Source organism: Calypte anna, chromosome Z, assembly GCF_003957555.1.
Source record: "Calypte anna isolate BGI_N300 chromosome Z, bCalAnn1_v1.p, whole genome shotgun sequence".
NCBI lineage: Eukaryota > Metazoa > Chordata > Aves > Apodiformes > Trochilidae > Calypte > Calypte anna.
Genome location: NC_044274.1, coordinates 28,834,939 through 28,854,786, shown reverse-complemented (window position 1 = coordinate 28,854,786; position 19,848 = coordinate 28,834,939). Strand labels below are relative to the sequence as shown.

General features: G+C 36.3%; 1 protein-coding gene across 8 annotated transcripts in view; it reads left to right on the top strand.

Moving 5' to 3' along the window:
- Positions 1–19,848, top strand: part of PAM (peptidylglycine alpha-amidating monooxygenase) — a 96,393-nt gene that overhangs the window by 39,174 nt on the left and 37,371 nt on the right. For all 8 annotated transcript variants that reach the window (XM_030466784.1, XM_030466781.1, XM_030466787.1 and 5 more), the window contains 6 exons: positions 2,431–2,488; positions 5,397–5,484; positions 8,350–8,435; positions 10,673–10,756; positions 18,134–18,182; positions 18,673–18,740. In XM_030466784.1, coding sequence (XP_030322644.1) covers positions 2,431–2,488; positions 5,397–5,484; positions 8,350–8,435; positions 10,673–10,756; positions 18,134–18,182; positions 18,673–18,740 — 433 coding nt within the window. The remainder of the gene's footprint in view (positions 1–2,430; positions 2,489–5,396; positions 5,485–8,349; positions 8,436–10,672; positions 10,757–18,133; positions 18,183–18,672; positions 18,741–19,848) is intronic.

Here is a 19,848-nt window from a genome sequence, read left to right as displayed (position 1 = left end):
ATCACCTCCTAACCTGTACTGGTGCATTTTGTTGTTCCTTCTCAGGTGCAGGACTCTGCACTTGTTCAACCTCATCAGGTTCCTCTTGAAAGTCTGTCCAAATCTTGCTGAAGGCTTCTGAAAAATACATTTTGATAAGGAAGGTTAGGAGACACATTTTTAAAAACAATGTGGGGTAGTAGGATGGAGCAACAGGAAGGGGCAAAGCACATGAAAGTACACAGTGAATAGTAGGGAGTTTTAACAATTCAATGCTTTGCCTGTACTGATCATCTATAGACTTGTTAATGCTAGTGTACTAGTGTAGCCAGGGTACTGTCTGATCATGGAATCAAATCCCTTCAGATTACTTCAGAGAACAATCTGAAGCTGACTGAGGTAAGGAAATACCTACAATAATAAACAGATGGGAAATACAAAACTTTCAATGTTCTTTTTCTTATCCGAGCACCACATTCTCCTCCTCTCCCTTCATCCGTGCCAACCTGTCCTGTTTCTTCTCCAGAACAGTGGGTCTTGTTAATATTTTGTTTGGTTTAGAATTAAAATCATAAAGGCATATCAGATTACCTAACTAGGAGCATGTCTCTAAACGACACAATGCAGAGTGCATCTGTTCTGAAGACAGACAAGACCATGGAAGAAAGATGTGTTACAGCACTGAGTCAGAGAGGCATGACTGAGTTCTGCAACAGCTTATATAAATGAGTAGTACAGTACCATTTTAATACAGCTATAATTTCCAGTTAAAAATCTTTATTTAAAAAAGAGCCAGAACTTAGTAAGTGTAGACTTCTAATAATCTCTGCAAATGTTATGACACAGGTCATAAAATCTCAAACATTACTTCCATGATAAATCCTAATACTATGTTTTTAACTCATTTCATTCTCAATTTGGTGATATATGTAATACATGTAATCCTTATTTTTCAGTCCACCCTGTTTCTGAATCCAATTTGTGTTTAAAGACAATTGTCTGTTTATTTGTACTACAATGTGATGCATTGCTGCCATTGTTTTAGCATTTGGATAGAAGGTTCTAAATGAAGGGCTTTTTGAAAAAAAATCTACTTCAGAACACAAATAGAAAGTACAGTATTTCCTTTTCAATTTTTAGAAGAGTTCAGTATGTTCATTCTGTTAATTCTGGGTTTTAAAAATGTACTCCTTTCTCTATGGAATTACCATTTTTAGGTTTTACTGTTCTCAGTGACTTTGTTTTATATTGGATTTCTTTCATAGTGAGCCACTGTGCTTGTAGATAGAGAACCTGGATTTTGTTTGTGGCCTTGGCTCTCAGCTTACAGTGTTTGCATTTTAATTGGTTCATATTTTAGCCTAAGAATACTTGCAAGACTTGCTGTGCATTTTAAACTCAAACCAAAACTCTTCTAGGCAAGGAAGGCAACTGCAGCATCATGAAAAGGGCATTCTTGATAAATTTTATTCCCAGAGTGCCCAGTACACTATATCCTTTGCAGACTGTTTGTTCAAGAAAGTGCTAGTCCTTTACAGTGTAAATCACACATCATATTGATTCTTTTTAAATTAATCGTTCTTTTTTTTTTTTTTAAAGGACAAGTGATGTTTATTAGAATGCCCAGGGAAGAATATTTTCATTGATCATAATAGAATTAGATGAATGATTTAAAAATAAATATATTTCCATGACTGCTTCTACAGTGGCATAGCATTTTTACACTTTGTGGTATGGTTACATGTATCTTGGAATAAGGTGAAATAATGCTGTAGGTAGAAATCTATTTACCTATGAGGCCATAGAATACAGGATATCTCAGGGAACCATAATGGTCATTGAGTCCAATTCCCTGCTTCTCTCAGGACTGCCTAAAATTAAACCATATGAGTAAGAGCCTTGTCCAAGACACTCCTTCGACTCTGACAGGCTTGGTGTTGTGAACACTTCCCTGTTCCAGTGATCAGCCACCCGGCTCAGAGAAGAGCATTTTCCTAATGCTTTTCCAATCTGAACTTCTTGTGATGCAGCTTCATTTCATGTCCTATTGCTGGGCAGTAGAGGGAGGAGAAAAGTACCTCACCCTCCACTCAAGTACTATTGATTCTTAGATTATAGTTAGCATATAAATACTGAGGCTGCATTAAGAACACAATCAGACGCTAATTCTTTTCATTTCATGTAGCACAGTTACTGATTCGTGCTGGTTTTTGGACATGAAAAGAATACTGTTATCCCTTCAAATTTTTGGCAGGCAGGGAGGGGGTGGTATTTGATAACCACTGCAGATAAATTCAGTATTTGTAAGTATATAATTTTAATATAGTAATTTGTTCATAATTCTCACATTCTTTGGCAGAAAGTGTATAGCATTCTGATGCTTTGTTTCTATTATTTTAATTCCACATATTCCCTTTTTAAAGGTAATTTATGTGCATTTTCTTTTAATAGTCTGATACCTACCTCTGCATGTCGGTACCCCTGCCAGTAGATGATGAAGCTTATGTAGGTGAGTACTGATTGACTTGAAGAATGTAAGCAAGACATTTTAAAGAAGCTCAGAGTTTTCTTTTCCTTTGACTCATATTGACTTATCTTTGGATGTCAAGAGGTTCCAAAATACATTCATCATGGCTGATGCAGAAACAAACTAGCGATCTACTTAGAGTCAAGGTAACAAATTATCTGGAGAGATTGATCAGTATTAGTAGTTAAGGAGCTGAATGCAGATGCATCTGGTGGGTAATCAATACCAAACAGTCTCATTTATAAAGTATTGGCGGTCTCTGGCCAAATACTTCTACTTTTAGCAGACTGTGTATTTACCTTATGGTACAGGCTGCAAGTCCTTTGCACATTGCAGTCAATGTTAGAAGCAGTAAGATTTTATTTGCCTTGAGGAAAACAAAACCAATCAAACCTTCACCTTTTTTTTTTTAATATCATGGCATGAATAAATGGCAGACAAGTAGCAGGAAATACTGTAGTAGTGTACATATGCCAAGATTGTGTAGATTGCAGAACAATACCATCTGTTCAGAAGGTCTTTGTGATACTTCTGAATTTATTTTCCTTTGCTTGTGAATATGCAGGCATACAGGAGGCTTGTTGGTAGGACTGAAATAGTTTCACTAACAGATTATGCTGCAAACTGAAATAAAGAAAATTATGTGAACTAAAATTGCCCACGTTTTTCTTCCTTTACTCTTTTGTTGCAGTTCAGGATATCTGCTCTTAAAATAAAAATTGTGGGAGTCTTAGGAAATTTTTGTTGTAGTGTGTTATAAGACTATTGCTCCATGTGGATATCCTTGTGGAATTCTAGCAGAATCAGAATACTATTTCTGGATTTTTATGTTGTATTACAGTAATTAAACAAATTGAGAAAATGTTTTCAGTGCTTTCTCTGTATATATTTTCTAAGGAAGTAAGAACTTAGCCTCACCTACTTAAAAGTGATACTTACACAAAGTCACAATGTGAAGAATATATGGCAACATATTTTTCTTTCTCTGAAGTCCTAGAAACTTCTAAGTCTTCAGTGGCTAAATCACCAGGTCTTTCTAGGACTTGGTCACCTTTACAGTCATCACTGTGCATGAGTAGCTGTCCTTAAAAAGCAGTATAAGTGCTGGACAAAGAAACCATTCTAGTTGTCAGATGGAGTTTAGAAGAGAACTTGATGAGGAAATGTTCAAATAAACCACCTTGCTCTGTGAACATAATTTTTTCCCCATAATAGCATTGCTTACAGCCTCAAATATTTGCCTGCCGTGAAAATAAAATTTCTTGGAATTTTTTTTTCTGTGTTTGGTCCCTCCCGCCTAAATGAATAGGCATTTGGTAAATCTTAAACGTGATCACTTCCATCTCACTTCAGAAAGTTGCTGGAAAATTTTTTCAATGGAAAAGATTTGTCAGATTGAGTACCTTCATAATCAGTGGAAATTACCTAATCCTTGGAAAGACTAAACATGAATATACCCAATTGTAGAGATTAGAAAGAATGCAAAATGACCTGTATTATAAAATAACTGAAGAAAAAAATTAAATCTTTTTCCTCAGGAAAGAGATTTTTACAATAGGCATAATCAGCCCAAAAAAGGAGATGCATAGTGGAGTTTTTCCTTAAGAACTTCTTAATACCAGTAGGTTTTGTGAAGCTAACCATGAGCTTACTTGCATGTATGTATTTTGCATTGCACAAGTAAGTATAGAAGATGAATGGAGTATTTCTTTTTAAAAGGGAATTGTCCACAACATTTTTGTGGTTTAACCAGAATCTATCTTAATTGCATAAATAGTGAAAGTAATTACTGCTTTAGTTTCTCATCAAAGCATCTAAAAATGGTCACTCTTTGTAGCTGTTGATTTATATATTGAGAAGACTCTATGTTCTGAAGAGCTTCAATAGGAGGAAGTGTGAATACATAGAACTAGAACAATAACCTGGTTTTCTGAAACAGAAACCTACATAACTTGCCCAGTTCAATTTATTTGCACCAAATCATAGAATCATAGAATGTTAGAGGTTGGAAGGGACCTCTAGAGATCATCCAGTCCAGCCCCTCTGCCAAAGCAGGGTAACCTAGGGCATGTCACACAGAAACACATTCTGTCAGGTTTTGAAAGCCTCCAGAGAAGGAGACTTCACAAACTCTCTGTGCACCCTGTTCCAGTGCTCTGTCACCCTCACAGTAAAGAAGTTTCTTTTCAGGTTGAGGTGGAACTTGCTATGTTCTAGTTTAAACCAATTATTCCTTGTCTTGTTACTGGGCACCACTGAAAATTGGCCTCATCCTCTTGACAAGTAGCTTGCAGATATTTGTAGGCATTAATAAGATCCCCTCTCATCCTTCTTTTCTCAAGGCTGAACAGCTCCAGTTCTCTCAGTCTTTCTTCATAGGAGAGATGCTTAAGTCCCTTTGTTTTCTGTATAAAACTCTGTAGTGGAGGGCCAGACAGCAAGGCCAAGATTTTTGCCTAAACCGGTTGTTTTCTGTCCCAAAGGCCTGTAAAGGCTGAGAAATGGGGGGAGGGGGGGTGTTTGTTTGTGGGGAGGTTTGGGTAACATTTGGGTTAGTGTTAGGAACATGTATTTTGTTCCTGTGAAATGAAATGGCTGTAAGATTAGTACGTAAAAGATACTAGTTAATGGGAATTGTGAATTTTTTCAAGAAATTATTATTCCAGTTAACGTTTTAAAAATGTATTGCTGCTTTCTTTGTCCACCTCATGTTAGATTAATATTTATGAGTGGAACCAAAAGAGAAACTAGATTCAGTTTTTAATGCTGCAGGTATTTATAAAAATCAGTTTTTGACTACTGAACTGTAATGATAGCTAAAGGGTGTTCCACAGACACACTTAGTGCTACTACGAAAATAACTTACCTGTTTTATCATTTTATTTTTCAGTTGATTTTAAGCCCTATGCCAGCATGGACACTGTCCACCACATGTTACTCTTTGGATGTAGTGAACCCTCTTCTACTGAAAATTACTGGTAAGAATTGTAGCTTTCTTTTGTTACTGTACTTAGCTTTTATTGTGCTAATTGCATCCACATAACTTTTTCCAGTGTCACAATTTCTTGGAAAAGTAGAAGAATTTTGAAGAAAGAATAAATGTTTAATATTCCAGACTTCCCACACTTAGTCTTTTGGGTTTAGTCAGTATGTCAAGAAGACTTGCCCCAGCTGATAAACTGCTGAAATGGAACAAGCCTGCCTGAGGTGATTCATCGGAAGTTCAGATTCTCCATAAATAATCAAGAATACTCTTCATTTTGCCAAACAGTTGAAATAACCTAAAAGGATAGCCAAGCACTAGTCTTCCTGGCATAGTGACACACATTTAGTTTTTGGTGTGGTAACTGGTCAACCCACAGCTCCTAAGCTTACCCAGGACTGAAGAGAATGCATTTGGGAAGTCCAGTATAGCAAAAAAACCCAAAGACCTGAGAAGCAGTCAGTAAGCTCTTATTTCTGTGTCCTCCTGTATCCTCTTCACTCCCAAATTTTGACCACAATAAAAACTAGCTGTACAATAGGGCATCGTATGCATGATAATTAATTTTAAGATATTCTGTGCTGCTTACTCTGATAAGAATCCCATGCTATTTGTATATAAAGAAGCTATTAATTTCAGTGAGTGGTTAAAATTTTATTCATAAATTTACACTTTTTATTAGCTTCATGCTTTTAAATCTGTTCACTTATCTTGTTTTTAATCTTCTCTTTTTCTTTTTTTTCTGAAAACCTGACGTTTCAAGATCAGCATTGATGTCTAAATGCGAGAATTGACCATTTTTTTAGCATAATGAAGGAACAGTGTGTGTATTTTATCTTTCCCTGCAGTCTTCCCTCTGGAGTACTCTCTACTCTGGAAGAGAGTTTGGAACAGCTAATGCAGGTTTTTTTACCCAACTAATGTGCTCCTGAAGAACACTGAGTATAAATGAAGGCCAGTTAGACCAGAGTGTGGTGGTGAAGCTGTTTGTGGTTTCTGCTGTTCCTCCTAACCAGTCTCTTCAAGGCATTTCCAAACTGTGCAGCTTGATACGTGGTTAGACTCCTGAAATCTTCTTAGGGTGTTTTTCTGATGGTAGTGGCTGAAAGCTGCATAGCTTTTATCTGCAGCTGTATGAGTCAGTCATCAAACATTTCACTTATGCTGAAAGAAGGTTTGTCAATTGAGGCATGTTTGAAGAGGCAGGTGACCAAACTAGTAGTTCTGAAGGTCTAGATGTATGTTTTATGAGCAAAATTAATGAAAAGGAAGAAATGGCATGTTGTTTTTCCTCTGAGTAGTTTTCCTCTTAGTCTGATGATTATGGCAGTACTTTCTTTAAGAAGGAAACACAGCAGCTGTGTTTCATTAAGGCTGAGATGAGACCACAGAAATATGTAAAGTGTGTGCTGGAAGAACTGGTTTTCCCTGGGAGAGGGACTCGAAAAACATCATGATCACATGTTCTGAGAGGTGGCACTTGTGGCTGAGGCATAGTCCACAGTAACTTCAGTGAACCTCCATCTGCTAAAAGTCCTTTTTGCTTTCATACTCTTCCTCATGCTGTAAGAGACTCTAATTTCCCCAGTAGTTAAGGTGGCTGAAACCATGCTTTATGTGTACAATTTTTTTTCCCAGGTCTAATTTTGCCAGCAGTAGTAAACAGAGTACTACTTAGTACTGATTTGAAACTTTAGCAGTCAACCTACATTGCACCTGGTTAGGATCAGTTAATGTAGTTCTTGGTTTAGAGTTTCTAAAACTCATCGTTCTGTATGCTCCACCTGTGGAATGACTTCTACAGTGTGTTCAGTGACATGATGTTTTGCTACTGAAGTAGGTACAAAGACATTCTGCTAATAGCCCTTTTCCTTGATGGAAGAGAGAAAAGTGGTTTATAGGTGCATGTCCCCAGCTATTAGGAGGGATGCCCATTGTTTTATCCATGTGTATTGTTCTATACTCCCATATAGAAGTCAGCACCCTCTTAGATGTTTTTATGACTGTGTCTAACTGTCCTTTTATGTATTTGGTAGTGCCTATGCCTTGAGTTTATCAGTTCTTGCAGATTTAAAGTATATAGAGCTAAATAGTCTTTGGAAGTCTTCTGCCCTCTGCACATGCTTATTGTTGTCTGCAAGGTGTTAACTGCACAGGCTAGGGACAACTTCAGAGCTCACAGTTACTATAAAAAATTGTGACCTGTTTATAGTCTGTAAATTGTCAAACACTTTTTTTTTTTTTTCCCCCAAGTTGTTTTTCTGTTTGGTTTTGGTGTTGCTTATGTCTGTGTTGGCAATTTCTTTTGTTTGTGAAAAACAGGAAATTGTACTGTTGGAGAAAAAGTAACGAAAGCAGTGAGCTTGCATTAAGTACACAGAAGAGCATGAGTGTCACCTACCTGTTGGTTCATGTACAGCTCCTTGTCACCTTTTCTTTGTAAATAATTGTAAAATTAATTTTAGAAATAAGTTCTGAATTAAAGCATTGATGTTTTGTGGGGTTTTTTTCAGCTTTATGTGTGAGTCATGCCTCTCTGTGTGAATGTGGCAGACATTGTAATTTTGTTGCACTTCAGCTAGTAGTGCTAGAAATTTTCATATGGTTCATTCTCACAACAGGTTCCTTTATTTTTTCGTCACTGGCTACTAGGCTGGCAGAAAAAAAAAAGAAAGATAGAGGATCTAATGAAACCTGGAAAAGCAGTCTACATTAAAAGAAATTTGTTTAATATGTACATGTTAAAACATATTTTCATAGATCTTAAAATTAGTGGGTTTGCATATAATTTATGTGCCTTTTTCTGATTTCAGAATTAAAAAATTAAACTCCCTTTTGTTTCCTTTCTTCATATTTTTAGGGACTGTGATGAAGGAACATGCAAAGACAAATCTAACATTTTGTATGCTTGGGCGAGAAATGCTGCATCCACCAGGCTTCCCAAAGGTATTGTGCCTTTAATGTGAAGTACTTGTCTACAGGGGCAAGGGAGAGAAGAGGACGTGGAATTAAACATATCAGATCATCCTATAGTATTTTTCTTATGTTTAGTGGGTAGGCACTGTACAAGCATCAGCATTGTAAATGTTGAATATGCTATGCTAGCTAATATACTTGGGTGGTTTTTGTCATCCTGTTTACTGTAGTTTTGGGGAAAAAAGGCTAAGAGAGAGATAATGGTCATAATATAATGCTTTATTTTTATTTAGCATTAGTCTTTCATTTATTATTATATGTTGTTGGAAGGGTACTGTATATGTATCTTTCAGTAGCACTCAAACTACATTAAAATGTTTTGGTGTATTTGGGATAGCCCAAACATGTTCAAAATAAACAGATTTTTTTTTTTGTCTGTCTTAGGTATACTTGACAGTTTTATGTGTTTTTCATTTCTTGATGCTTTGATGCAGTTGAGCAACATGTTTATATACTTGTTTTCTTGTATGATTGATGACTGCTGAATTAAATCAAGATATTCTGACTGAAAAAGTGGTTCTTTCTAATAGTCACTAAGGATCTTAGAAATGTATACCATCTATAATAGCCTCAGTTTGAAAAAAAACTTAAATTCTACAAATGTTTTCTTTTGCCTTTTTGCCTGTCCAGGAGCAATGCACAGTATCATAAAGAGTGGTCTGTCCATTTACACACTTAGCAGAATGAATGTTATTTGATTTGACTATCAGTGTATCAAGCTAAAAGATGTTGCTTGGAGTATTATACAGAAACCTAGTATTTGCTTTGGTATTCATCATGGCTTAGCAGTTTGGACAGACCAAAAACCAGAAAACTGAATTCCTCCGTTACTCTCCTTTCACCCACCCAAAGGAAGACAAAATAAAATAAAAATAAAAAAATAAAAAATTTAAAAAAGCAGAGTATGAACAAGAGACTTAAAAGCTGGAGTGTAAAATTGAAACAAGTTTACTAGAACAGGAGAGGGACAGTAACATATGAAATGAGGAACAAATATATACAAATACACAAAACCTGATCTCGATGGCTGCAGGGATGGGTGCCTGAGGGCCCCTTGCAGCAGGGCTAACACAGGAGAGGGCTCTACGCCTCTTTCCAGCACCTGATGGATGTCAATTCTGAAGGGGATGTGGGGAGCTGATGGTAAAATGGGGATCTTCCAAGGCATTGTAGCACAGCAAAGCAGCAGGGAAGAAAGGAGCAGGAAAAAAAGGTGTTTGGCATCTGGTCCTCTTGAATTTTTATAGAGGATGAGCGGGAAATGGGAAGGAGTATTGATCCCCTCTGTGTTCTGCCCCTCTCAGATCCCTCAGAGGCCTAAAGACCTTCTCTTTATGTCCTGGTATTGGTACCACTAGTCCACTCAGCCATAACAGTCTTAAACCCCAGATAGTAATAATTTTCTTGTCCCCAAGACATCCATTAATAAAAATTGTGTGTGGAGTTTCATAAAGATATTATATTTGTGCACATAAAGGCTGCAGTCCTATTTATAAATACTGCTGTGGGCAGTATTTATCTAGTGGGATTTACTGACAGAATTGAAAGCAATTGCTTTTTCAGCTTCTTTTGAAGAGTCTTCATTGTAGAATTGCTTAAGAGAAATTCCTTTCTGTGTGGGTGGTATTTTGCAATTGCATTTTTTCAATCATTTTGAATTCCTCCGTTTTCTTCCATGCCTGTGCTTACTTCTTTCAATAAGTAACATATTTCATGATTTCCATAGGATTTTTTCTGCCTACAATAGTAACTTTCATCTCCAAATATATTATTGCAGATCTTTTTATTTTTTTGTTCTTAGCATGTTCTCAGAAAGTAAGTCTGTGTCCATTTGTATTGTTTACAGGCTGTATAAGAAATGAAGGTTTTATATAATCCTTCAAGGATGAAAAAATATTTTTTTTCATGACTTTCTTTTTAGTACATGGTTGTATACAGCAAATCTGTATTTGCATTATTGGGTTGAGAGAATTCTAAACTTAAAGCAGATTAATGTTCATTAATGACTTAGTTATGGTCTTGGCTTCTTAGTCTTTTTGGAAACCTGTGTCATTTTCCAGTTTCCAGGATACCGTCTTCTTTGCTAGTGTCTCAGTGAAATTTTCAGCCCTTTCACTCTAAGCCACTACAGTGATTTGTATTTTTAGATATGGTCAACAATCTTATATTTTACTGTTTCTGAAAACAATCCATTTTCCTTCTCTTAGGTGTTGGATTCAGAGTTGGGGGAGAAACAGGTGCCAAATTTTTTGTGCTCCAGGTACACTATGGGGATATTGGTGCATTTAGAGGTATGTATTTTGGAAATCTTTTCTGCAAGTTGTATTAGTTACAGCATCAAAAATATTTTCATTACCCGTGGAATTTAATTTTGAGAATAGGACACTCACAAACATAAAGATCAGTGGGAATATTGATTGCTTTATAAACCTATCTCTATAAGCATTTGAAAGATAAACAGCTTTTTTATGTTTGTTCAAAAAATGTCAGGGAAATTGCTTACTGTAATGAAGGAGCAGATTAATATTTTTAAGTGCAGAAAGAAACATATTTTTTCTCTTTATAGTTCACTGGATTTTTAAAGAAAGTTGAAACAAATAGCTGTTAATATACTTAATCTATTACCTGACTGTAGTAGCTGGTGAGAAGGATAACATACGCTGGCCAAACAGTATCTTTGTCTGGAAAAAGTTGTAAACCATGGAGACGCTGTCTTTCTTTAAAAGGAAGTAAAAGGTGAAATTCTCATTTCAAGCTTGGCAGTATGCCTGTTGTTGTCAGTTGAGTGCTTGTTTGAATCACAGAATGGTTTTGCTTGAAAGGGAAATCTGGAGGTCATCTGGTTTATTCGCCCCTGCTCATGCAGGGCCAACTACAGCAGTTGTCCAGGAACATGTCTAAGTAAATTTTAGATACGTCCAACAATGGAGACTCCACAACCTCTCTGGGCAACCTGTGCCAGTGCTTAGTGATCCTCACAATGAAAAAGTGTTTCCTGATGTTCAGAGGAACTTCTGTGTTTCGGTTTGAGTCCATTGCCTCTGGTCCTGCCATTGGAGGCCACTGGGAGCCTGGCCTCTTTGCAGCATCTTTTCAGGTTTTTTTGAACATGGCTAAGATTTCCTTTAGCCTTCTCATTTCCAGGCTGAACAGTTCCAGCTCTCCCAGCCTTTCTTCTAGGAAGAGATTCTCCAGTCCTATCATCTGTATGGCCCTTCCAGAACTCTTTCCAGTATGTCCATGTTTTTCTTGTACAGAGAAGCCCAGCACTGGACACAGTACTCCAGGTGTGGCCTCAGCAGTGCTGTGTAGGGGGTGGATTGTTTCTGCTGACCTGCTGGCAATATTTTGGCTAATGCTTCCTTTGCAGTAAGGGCACATTGTTCTCTGATGATGAATTTGGTGTCTGTGAAGACCTCCAGGGCCTTTTCTGCTTTCCAGCTGCTTTCCAGCTGTGTGGCCCCCAGCATATACTGGTGGCTGGGGTTGTTCCTCTCCAGGTGCAGGGATTGGCATCTCTCCTTGTTGAACTTCATGAGGTTGCTGTAAGCTCATTACATCTCCATTCATCTGGTTTTCAGTTCACCTCAGTGTTTGCTCATACAGCCCATATATAAGTTTGGATTAGTGAAATCCCACTGAGATACTGGTGATCAGAGATTTTTAGGGACGTGACTAATTTTTATTCTTTTGTTTTTATTTGGTGGTGTACTTTATTCTTAACATTAGATGCCTTTTTCTGACACGTTTGAGATGAATGTGTTTTTTAACTCTCTGAATTATGTACTGCATTGAGGTTTCAGGTTAGGACCTTCAAGAACAAAAAAACTGGGTTGTCATTCGTTTAGAACTTGGTTGTAGTATGTTACTGTGTAGAATTTAACTGTGAATGTGTGCAATTATTGGGATCCTCATGGATCCCAGGATCCTCATGGGCTAAGTGGTAATCAAAATACTGATCTTGAAAGATGAAAGGGGAAGTAAATTGAATAATAAGAAAAAATTAAGGGAAGAATATGCTTTATATTAGTAGTCTGAGCTATGCCCATGGCCTCTGAATCCTTCAGTGGTAAATGATCCTCAGACTGTACTTCATTTTGATCAGAGAAGCAACCCTGTAGCTGGCAGCTTCCCAGGGCTATGCAGCTTTTCTTCTGGATACCTTTGGCAAGATTTGGAAAATACACATCTAGAGTTTTCTGAAGCACTGGCTGAAGCTGACTGAAGGTATGCTTTCTGCCATGAGGTGAAGATGTAATGTAGCTTAATGTCAGAAACAGGGGGAAAAGGGGGAGAAAATCAAGTGTTTCAGCACTGTTTCAGTGGCGCACATATGCATATGTGCAGAACTCAAGTTGAAAAAAATTATTTTCACAAGATAGTTCAGATGGATTGGTACAGTCCATAAGATTGTTTGCCTGCTAAAGTAATGAGTTATTAAATTTACAGTCCTCTAAAGAGAACACCTTAGTTGACAGCCTGTTCTTCATTATTGTTTGGGGCCAGTGAGAGTTCTCTTTTCATTTTCACTGATAAGTATCATTTATGTGCATGTACTTATTAAAAAGAAAAAAAAAGATATCTGTAATCTCCATTGCACATCGGTAGGGAATTTACTAGGAAGGTTTTATTAGAGAATTAACTTCATAGTCAAAGCTTCTACTCAAAAAATCCCTTGCCTACTTAGACCACTATCTGTGCAGGACATGGAATAATCATTTCATAGATACAAGCCTGCAAAATTATGGAAGTTCAAGTGTTAACTGATAGGACTGTAAATTAGGAGATGATGCTAGTGTTAGGAGATGATACTAATGTCATGTACTGTTTCAGAGCATTTCAGACAGAATGCTCCCTGTTTTATTCCAGTCCATTTTACTTGGCAGACTGATACCTTATTTTTTAAGTGCTAAATAATCTACCATTTTTGTAAGAAGAAAATGTTTTTAATGTAGTCCATGAAAATTCCAGTATATAAAAATATAATTTAAATTTCCTAATAATCCAGACGCCATAAACCTTGATTGTGTTTTTAAAGATATTCAATGCATAACCTTCAAGTAGTTTTACAGGTATTTCTAAACTTCAGGAATGACAAAAGGGGAGCTTTTCACAGACTTACAGAATCAAGTCCAACCCTTGATCCGCTACCACTGTGGTTACCAGACCATGGCACCGAGTGCCACATCAGTCTCTTCTTAAAAACTTCCAGGGACAGAGAATCCACCACCTCTCTGGGCAGCCCATTCCCATATCTGATCACCCTCTCTGTAAAGAATTTCTCCCTAATATCTAACCTAAACCTCCCTGGCAGAGCTTAAGCCCCTGCCCTCTTGTCTTACTGAGAGCTGATTGGGAGAAGAGACCGAGCCCCCCCTGGCTCCAACCTCCTTTCAGGGAGTTGTAGAGAGTGATGAGGTCTCCCCTGAGCCTTCTCTTCTCCAGACTGAACACCCCCAGCTCCCTCAGCCCTTCCTCACAGGACTTGTGCTGGATCCCTTCACAACCTCCTTGCTCTTCTCTGGACCTGCTCCAGCACCTCAGTCTCCTTCCTGAACTGAGGACTCAAGCTGTGGCCTCACCAGCACGATTACTTGAGTAGGAATAAAATGTGTTGATAACTGTGGCTTGTGAAAGTGTTAAGATTATAGCCATTACAATTTGTATGGAAGCACATGCAGTTGTTGCAATGCAGAACAGATGAGGAATGATGAAATATACTCAGACTGCTATGCTGCCAATATCACATCAGTAGCTCTGCCCAGAGTTTAATTTTCTGACATTGCTGGAGGTAGCAGTTATTTATGTATTACCACCAAAATTCACTTCCTATCAATTTCAAGGGAAAAACTGTCATATGTAAAATATGTATGTAAACTCTAATTTTCAGCCATTAACAGGTATTTCTTCTATTCATTAGTCAGTTTCTCAAGTATTCTTTCCCCCTCACCTTAGTTTTAAGTAGAAGAGATATGTTTTCATATTTATATTCTTGCTTTAAGATGAGGTATGAAAATACAGCTTATTGTGTATAATTTGTAAGTAAAACCAGAAATTAATCCTACCTAAAGATCTGGGCTACGTGCAAAGAACTGTCTTAGAAAACTGATAATTGCTCTGTTTGAGTGTTTCTTCACTTTTTATATTGCAAAAACAGAAGTTATGGTTGATAGCTGAAAGATGTAACAAGTAAAAAGTTACCTGAAATTTTTCTGTCTTTTTATAAATTCCTGGTTTTGGTTCAGGTTGAAATAAATATAGCCATTTTTATTTCATCTGCAAAGTTACACAGTCCTTTCAATATTGGCTGTAGTTGTCACACTGTGCTTGGTATATTCTCCTATGTAAGTGCCTTTCAGATCTGATTGTTAAAAATGGGGATTTTTTTCCAGTCACTAGAATTTTTTTCTTGTCCTCCCTACAACAAAGACTAGTGTTTCTAACCCACCATAATGTTAGTTTAGTCCTTTGCAGCACATGAGATGGTGGATTTTATTCCCCAGATTCAGAGTAATTAGAAGTTACCAATACTAATCTCTTTAAACTCTGTCTGTATGAAATACAGTCACATTCTGTTATTTTCCATGTTCATTGCTTTGATCGAAGCAGTTACTTTTCATCAGTATGCATGAAGCAGACTTTTTAGGGACTACTTTTAATTACCAACTTCAGCTCTCTTCTCATTCCTTTTCTTAACCCCTCTTTTCTTGCACAGTGCATGCATGTTATTTGACAGTAGCTTAAACAAATTATGTGTCACAGATGTACCTGCTTTTTTGAGGAGCATGTGAGGTTCTCAATGTTGGGCTTATTTTGGGTTTTTCTTTTGGTTGGGGAGAGTAATTAACTTTGCCTACCAAGATGGTAGATGTCTGTAAAATACTTACTTTCTTCCTAAGCCTGTGTTGTCTAAGCTGTTAAATTCTGGAACACTGAATTCTGTGTTCTTCTCTCTGATAATCAGGAGACTTAACATTTGAGTCTTGAGTAAAATTAATTTTGCATATTCCCAGATATTAATGTCTTTGATATATTATGATATCCTTTCATCAAATCAGTAATCTGTGATCTTTACAAGGTACCATTTATTAAAAATATTATACTGGAACAGGATCAACAACTGTTGGTCTTGTGTTTGGGAGGTAAGTTGTGAAAATGTCACTGAGTCTGTGCTTGCATTTTGTTATTAACAAACTCAGTATAGGTAGAGTTTCATTCTAGGAGTTACCAGACTTTTAAAAATAATTTTGCAGAACTGATTTCAGATGAGTGGAGAGGTCAGGAGAGAAAGCACCTTGACTCTTGTGAAGAAAGTAATTCATCTAGTGTTCTTTTATGTGTCAAATATTAGATATAGAATGCAACATTATGAATTTGTCTTTACCAAGACCTGAAGTTCACATTTGTGCTGCATGTCTTTCTTTTTAAATGCTACTTACACTAATTTACTGTATAGTGGGCATTACCTTTGGAATTACTTTTTGCTTGAGCTTTGGGGCTATTTCTTAACTTCTAATGAGGCAGAGTCAATTTTCAGACCTATTTCAGCATTCTGGTACAAATCAAAGGACTGACTTTGTAATGATGAGGGGTTTGGAGCTCCATAAAAAGCACCAGTCTAATACAGTAAAAGCTTTTAAGTATTCTGCTAGCCATGTCTGAGTGCTGCACTGTTCCTATCAGAAAAGAGTAATGAAGAAGCCGAATAAGAAGTTTTAACAATGTTCTCTATATTTTATAATCCATGTACACAGAGTGCTGAGAAAATACGTTTTAAATAGTGTTTATTTTTCAAATAAAAAATCCTCAGAATTTGAAATACCTAGGATGCCCTAGAAATCTCGTCTGCTATGGCAGATGATCATATGTTAAAATATATTAAAGCTGGGTTCTGCAGCATCACTTATGTTATATGCAAAGCTGAAAATTTAGTCAAGTTTAGTTTGAAATCAGGAATGCTGGGCAAAAAAGACTTGAGAAAGACCTTTAAAGAAAACTGGTACTGAGATTGTAAATGAAACTTCCTACAGTGAAGAGCAGAGGAGAATATACATATCTTGAACTTTATCTAAACGAAGGACAAATCATTTAATTTCTCTCTTTTTTTTTTTTTTCTTTTTCTGTATAGTTTCCTACTGTTTTACTTGTGTCCTAATAGCACAGTTTTCTGTCCATTCAAAAGCAACATTTGTTATCAGTGTTTGAAAGCTAGTGCTTCTTTTGGAATGGCTTAAGCTCATCTTTGGCAAGTGCTATTCATATTTTGACTGTTGTTTTTCTGTTAACTGCTCTGAGACTTGTACTTGATCCTGTCCCTTCTCTCTTGTCCAGCCTTTTCTCCTGTTTATTTACCTCTCTCTGCCACAATTTGCAAATGACTTGCAATGCTGTAAAAATATTTTTAGGATTTTTCTTTTGTTTTGTTTTTAAAAAGTAACTAAAAAACCAGTTGAAGACTATGCTTTAAATGCATTTGAAAGATTGTACTTTAAATTGGAAAACTTTTTTCTTGAAGTTAGGGTAATTTTTCAGTGTCTGTTATTTTTGTGTACAAACATGCATATTTGCGTTAAAACAGAATAGAATGTATGCCATACTGAACATCTCTGTTTTCTACAATATAGTCTTTACTTGCTGTTATGTACAACAGAGAGAATGTGTGTGATACAGTGGAAGTAAATGACTATGTTTGTATTTTTGTTCTCATGTGCATAGTCTTAAAATACTTATACTGTGACTGCAACTGAGTAGCCAAGGCCTTATGCAATACATACAGAGTATTGGTACCAATTTGCTGAGCCTGAGGCAATATTACATGTAGCTTTATACAGAGAGACAGAAGTTCCATCTGCATTGAATGGGTATTTGGTTTTTTCTGGATCACCAATTGAATATTCGTTTTCAGCTGCTTTCCTTCTGATTGCTCACCCTTGGTCTCAAAAATTCTTATGCTTTCCAAACATTCAGTGCAACTACATGTATGATGGGTAGTCTTGATGAAAGAGCTGCAGTTCTGGTTCTTTCCTGTGTTCAGTAAAGACTTTACTCTTTTTGTGGTTATTTGTATAGGTACAGCTGTGATTTACTGATTCAGATTTTTAAATATATGTGTTTGTTGGTGCATACAGACTTCAGCAATTTCTCAGGTGCCATGATGATAACAGTTATGAGAGCCTACTGAAATTGGGTTAGCAATTTTGTCGCTTGCGTAACGTGCTAATTTTGTGAAAATAGCAACTGTCTATTTTGTGAGCATTTAAACATAAACGGTGGTAAAAATCAAGCTGTATATTACACAAATATTACACAATTTGTTTGACAAAACCCCATCTTTTTCTGCTGTTATAAAACTTACACTGTTTGCTTTCCCAGATGCTGGTTATATGAACCAGATACTAGCATAAGGAACGTGAATTACTTTGCCAAAAAAAGCAGTTAGTTTTCTATCCTCAAGAGGTTTGTCCTATATTATATCAAATGCAGCACTGTAATGTTAAGGTTTGGGCAAATTTGAGTCATGTTAAGACAATATAAAATTTTTACAGTAAAAAGTAAGATCAAAACTTATTTTCTCTGGTAGTATTGTTTATACAAAAGAACAACATTATTAAACGGAATAATTTTACATGGGTTCAGTTGCTAATGATAACATTTTGTGATTTGTACAGATAAACACAAGGACTGCTCTGGTGTAACTTTACATCTGACACATCAGAAGTAAGTATCTCTAAAACCAATTGCCTGTTAGGAATCCCTTCTTTTTTTTTGTCAGAAGAGAATTCATGGAACCATCTCCTTTAGATTGCTATGAAAACATGTAAAATAAAAATATATACTTCACAATATTTAGAAGCTTGAAGCCATTTTGTCATCTGTTGGCAAAATTTTTCAGTTTACTCAGAAACTTGATGAAGTGGTGCCATCAGTACTGACTTAATCCCTCTTAAGTGTTTCATATTTAGAAATCTGGGACAAGGACAGCAATTATGTAAGTTATCATTTTGTCCTATTTCACATTGTAGAAAATGCTTTGAAAATTGTAGCTCAGTGTGAAAAAAGGGAAGTGCTGTGTGACAGCTTCTTTCCCAGTAGACCAGACATAATCCAGCATCTGGACATTTGTGGTGTTAAGTGGTATTGCATATCGTATCACTTGCAGTTGGATTTTATGAAGGACTTGTTTAGCAAACAAGGTTTTGAATTGCAGGCAGCCTTTGATTGCTGGAATGTATCTTATGATGTCTGTCAACACTGTAATACCACCAGGTGAGAAAGGTGAGTCATACTTCCATAAAGTGATTATGTAATTTGTGATACATAAACATCTGACTTACTTTTAGTGCTTATTGCAGAAGAAAATTGAGCAGAGGCTTGCTGATTTTTAGATGGACAAATTCTGTAAGCAAAGATGAAAAATATTAGTTATAAATTTAAAATTTATCATATTTCTGATTAGTACATCTGCAAAGATGATCAGTGTTGTAGAAAACAGTGTTGTACAAAATAAGATTTCACCAGATGTGCCCGACCTATTTTCATCTCACTACCCATGGAAACAGACAAACAAACAAACAGACAAACAAACAAAACCCCAAAAAAACCCCACCAAAAAGCCCCCGAAGGAACAACTGAAAAAACACCATAAAATTTTTTGGACTTTCCTTTGTCTGCATGTGTTTGTTACTCATGTTTTTTATAATTTATGAAGAATTTAGTTTAAATAAATTGATCTCTACCAGTAAGGGTCTGCTCTTTAAAAATTTTATTCCTGTTGTTTTTTTGTTGGCTAAAAGGTCAAAAAGCTGAGAACCATTATACAAAAAATTTTCCAAACAGTTTCTATTCAGTCTTGCTCTGTGGATTTTATCTTAAACTCATCTTGGATAGTCCCAATAACATTTTTTCATCTAACATGGATTTTTCTGTTTTAAGGAGTTGAACACTGACCTTAAATTTCCCTATGCTTTGCCAGATTTTTAAATCAGGTATTTCAGAACACCCTGTATCCCATTTACAGTTAGCTGCCTGAAAAGGATGAGGTGGTCAGATGCTCAATTTACTCCAATTAGGTGAATCAGCGACACCGATTAGGTGTCAGGTGAATTCAGCGACTTGAAATATTTTTTAATTTTAATTGAAACTTTTAACGTATTTTGATATTTGATATGAAAAAGTATCAAACTGATTTCCCACCACAAAATATTTCATCGATGCAGAAATTTACTTTTTCAGCTGAAAGAGTGAAGGAATCAGAATAAAAACAGCTCTTTGCCTGCTGCTAACTGCTTTCTTCTGTGCAATAAAACTTGGAGTTATTAAGAAAACATGAAGTTTGTTGTAATAGGAAAAATGCATCCTTACCCCATATACCTCTCAGAGAGGT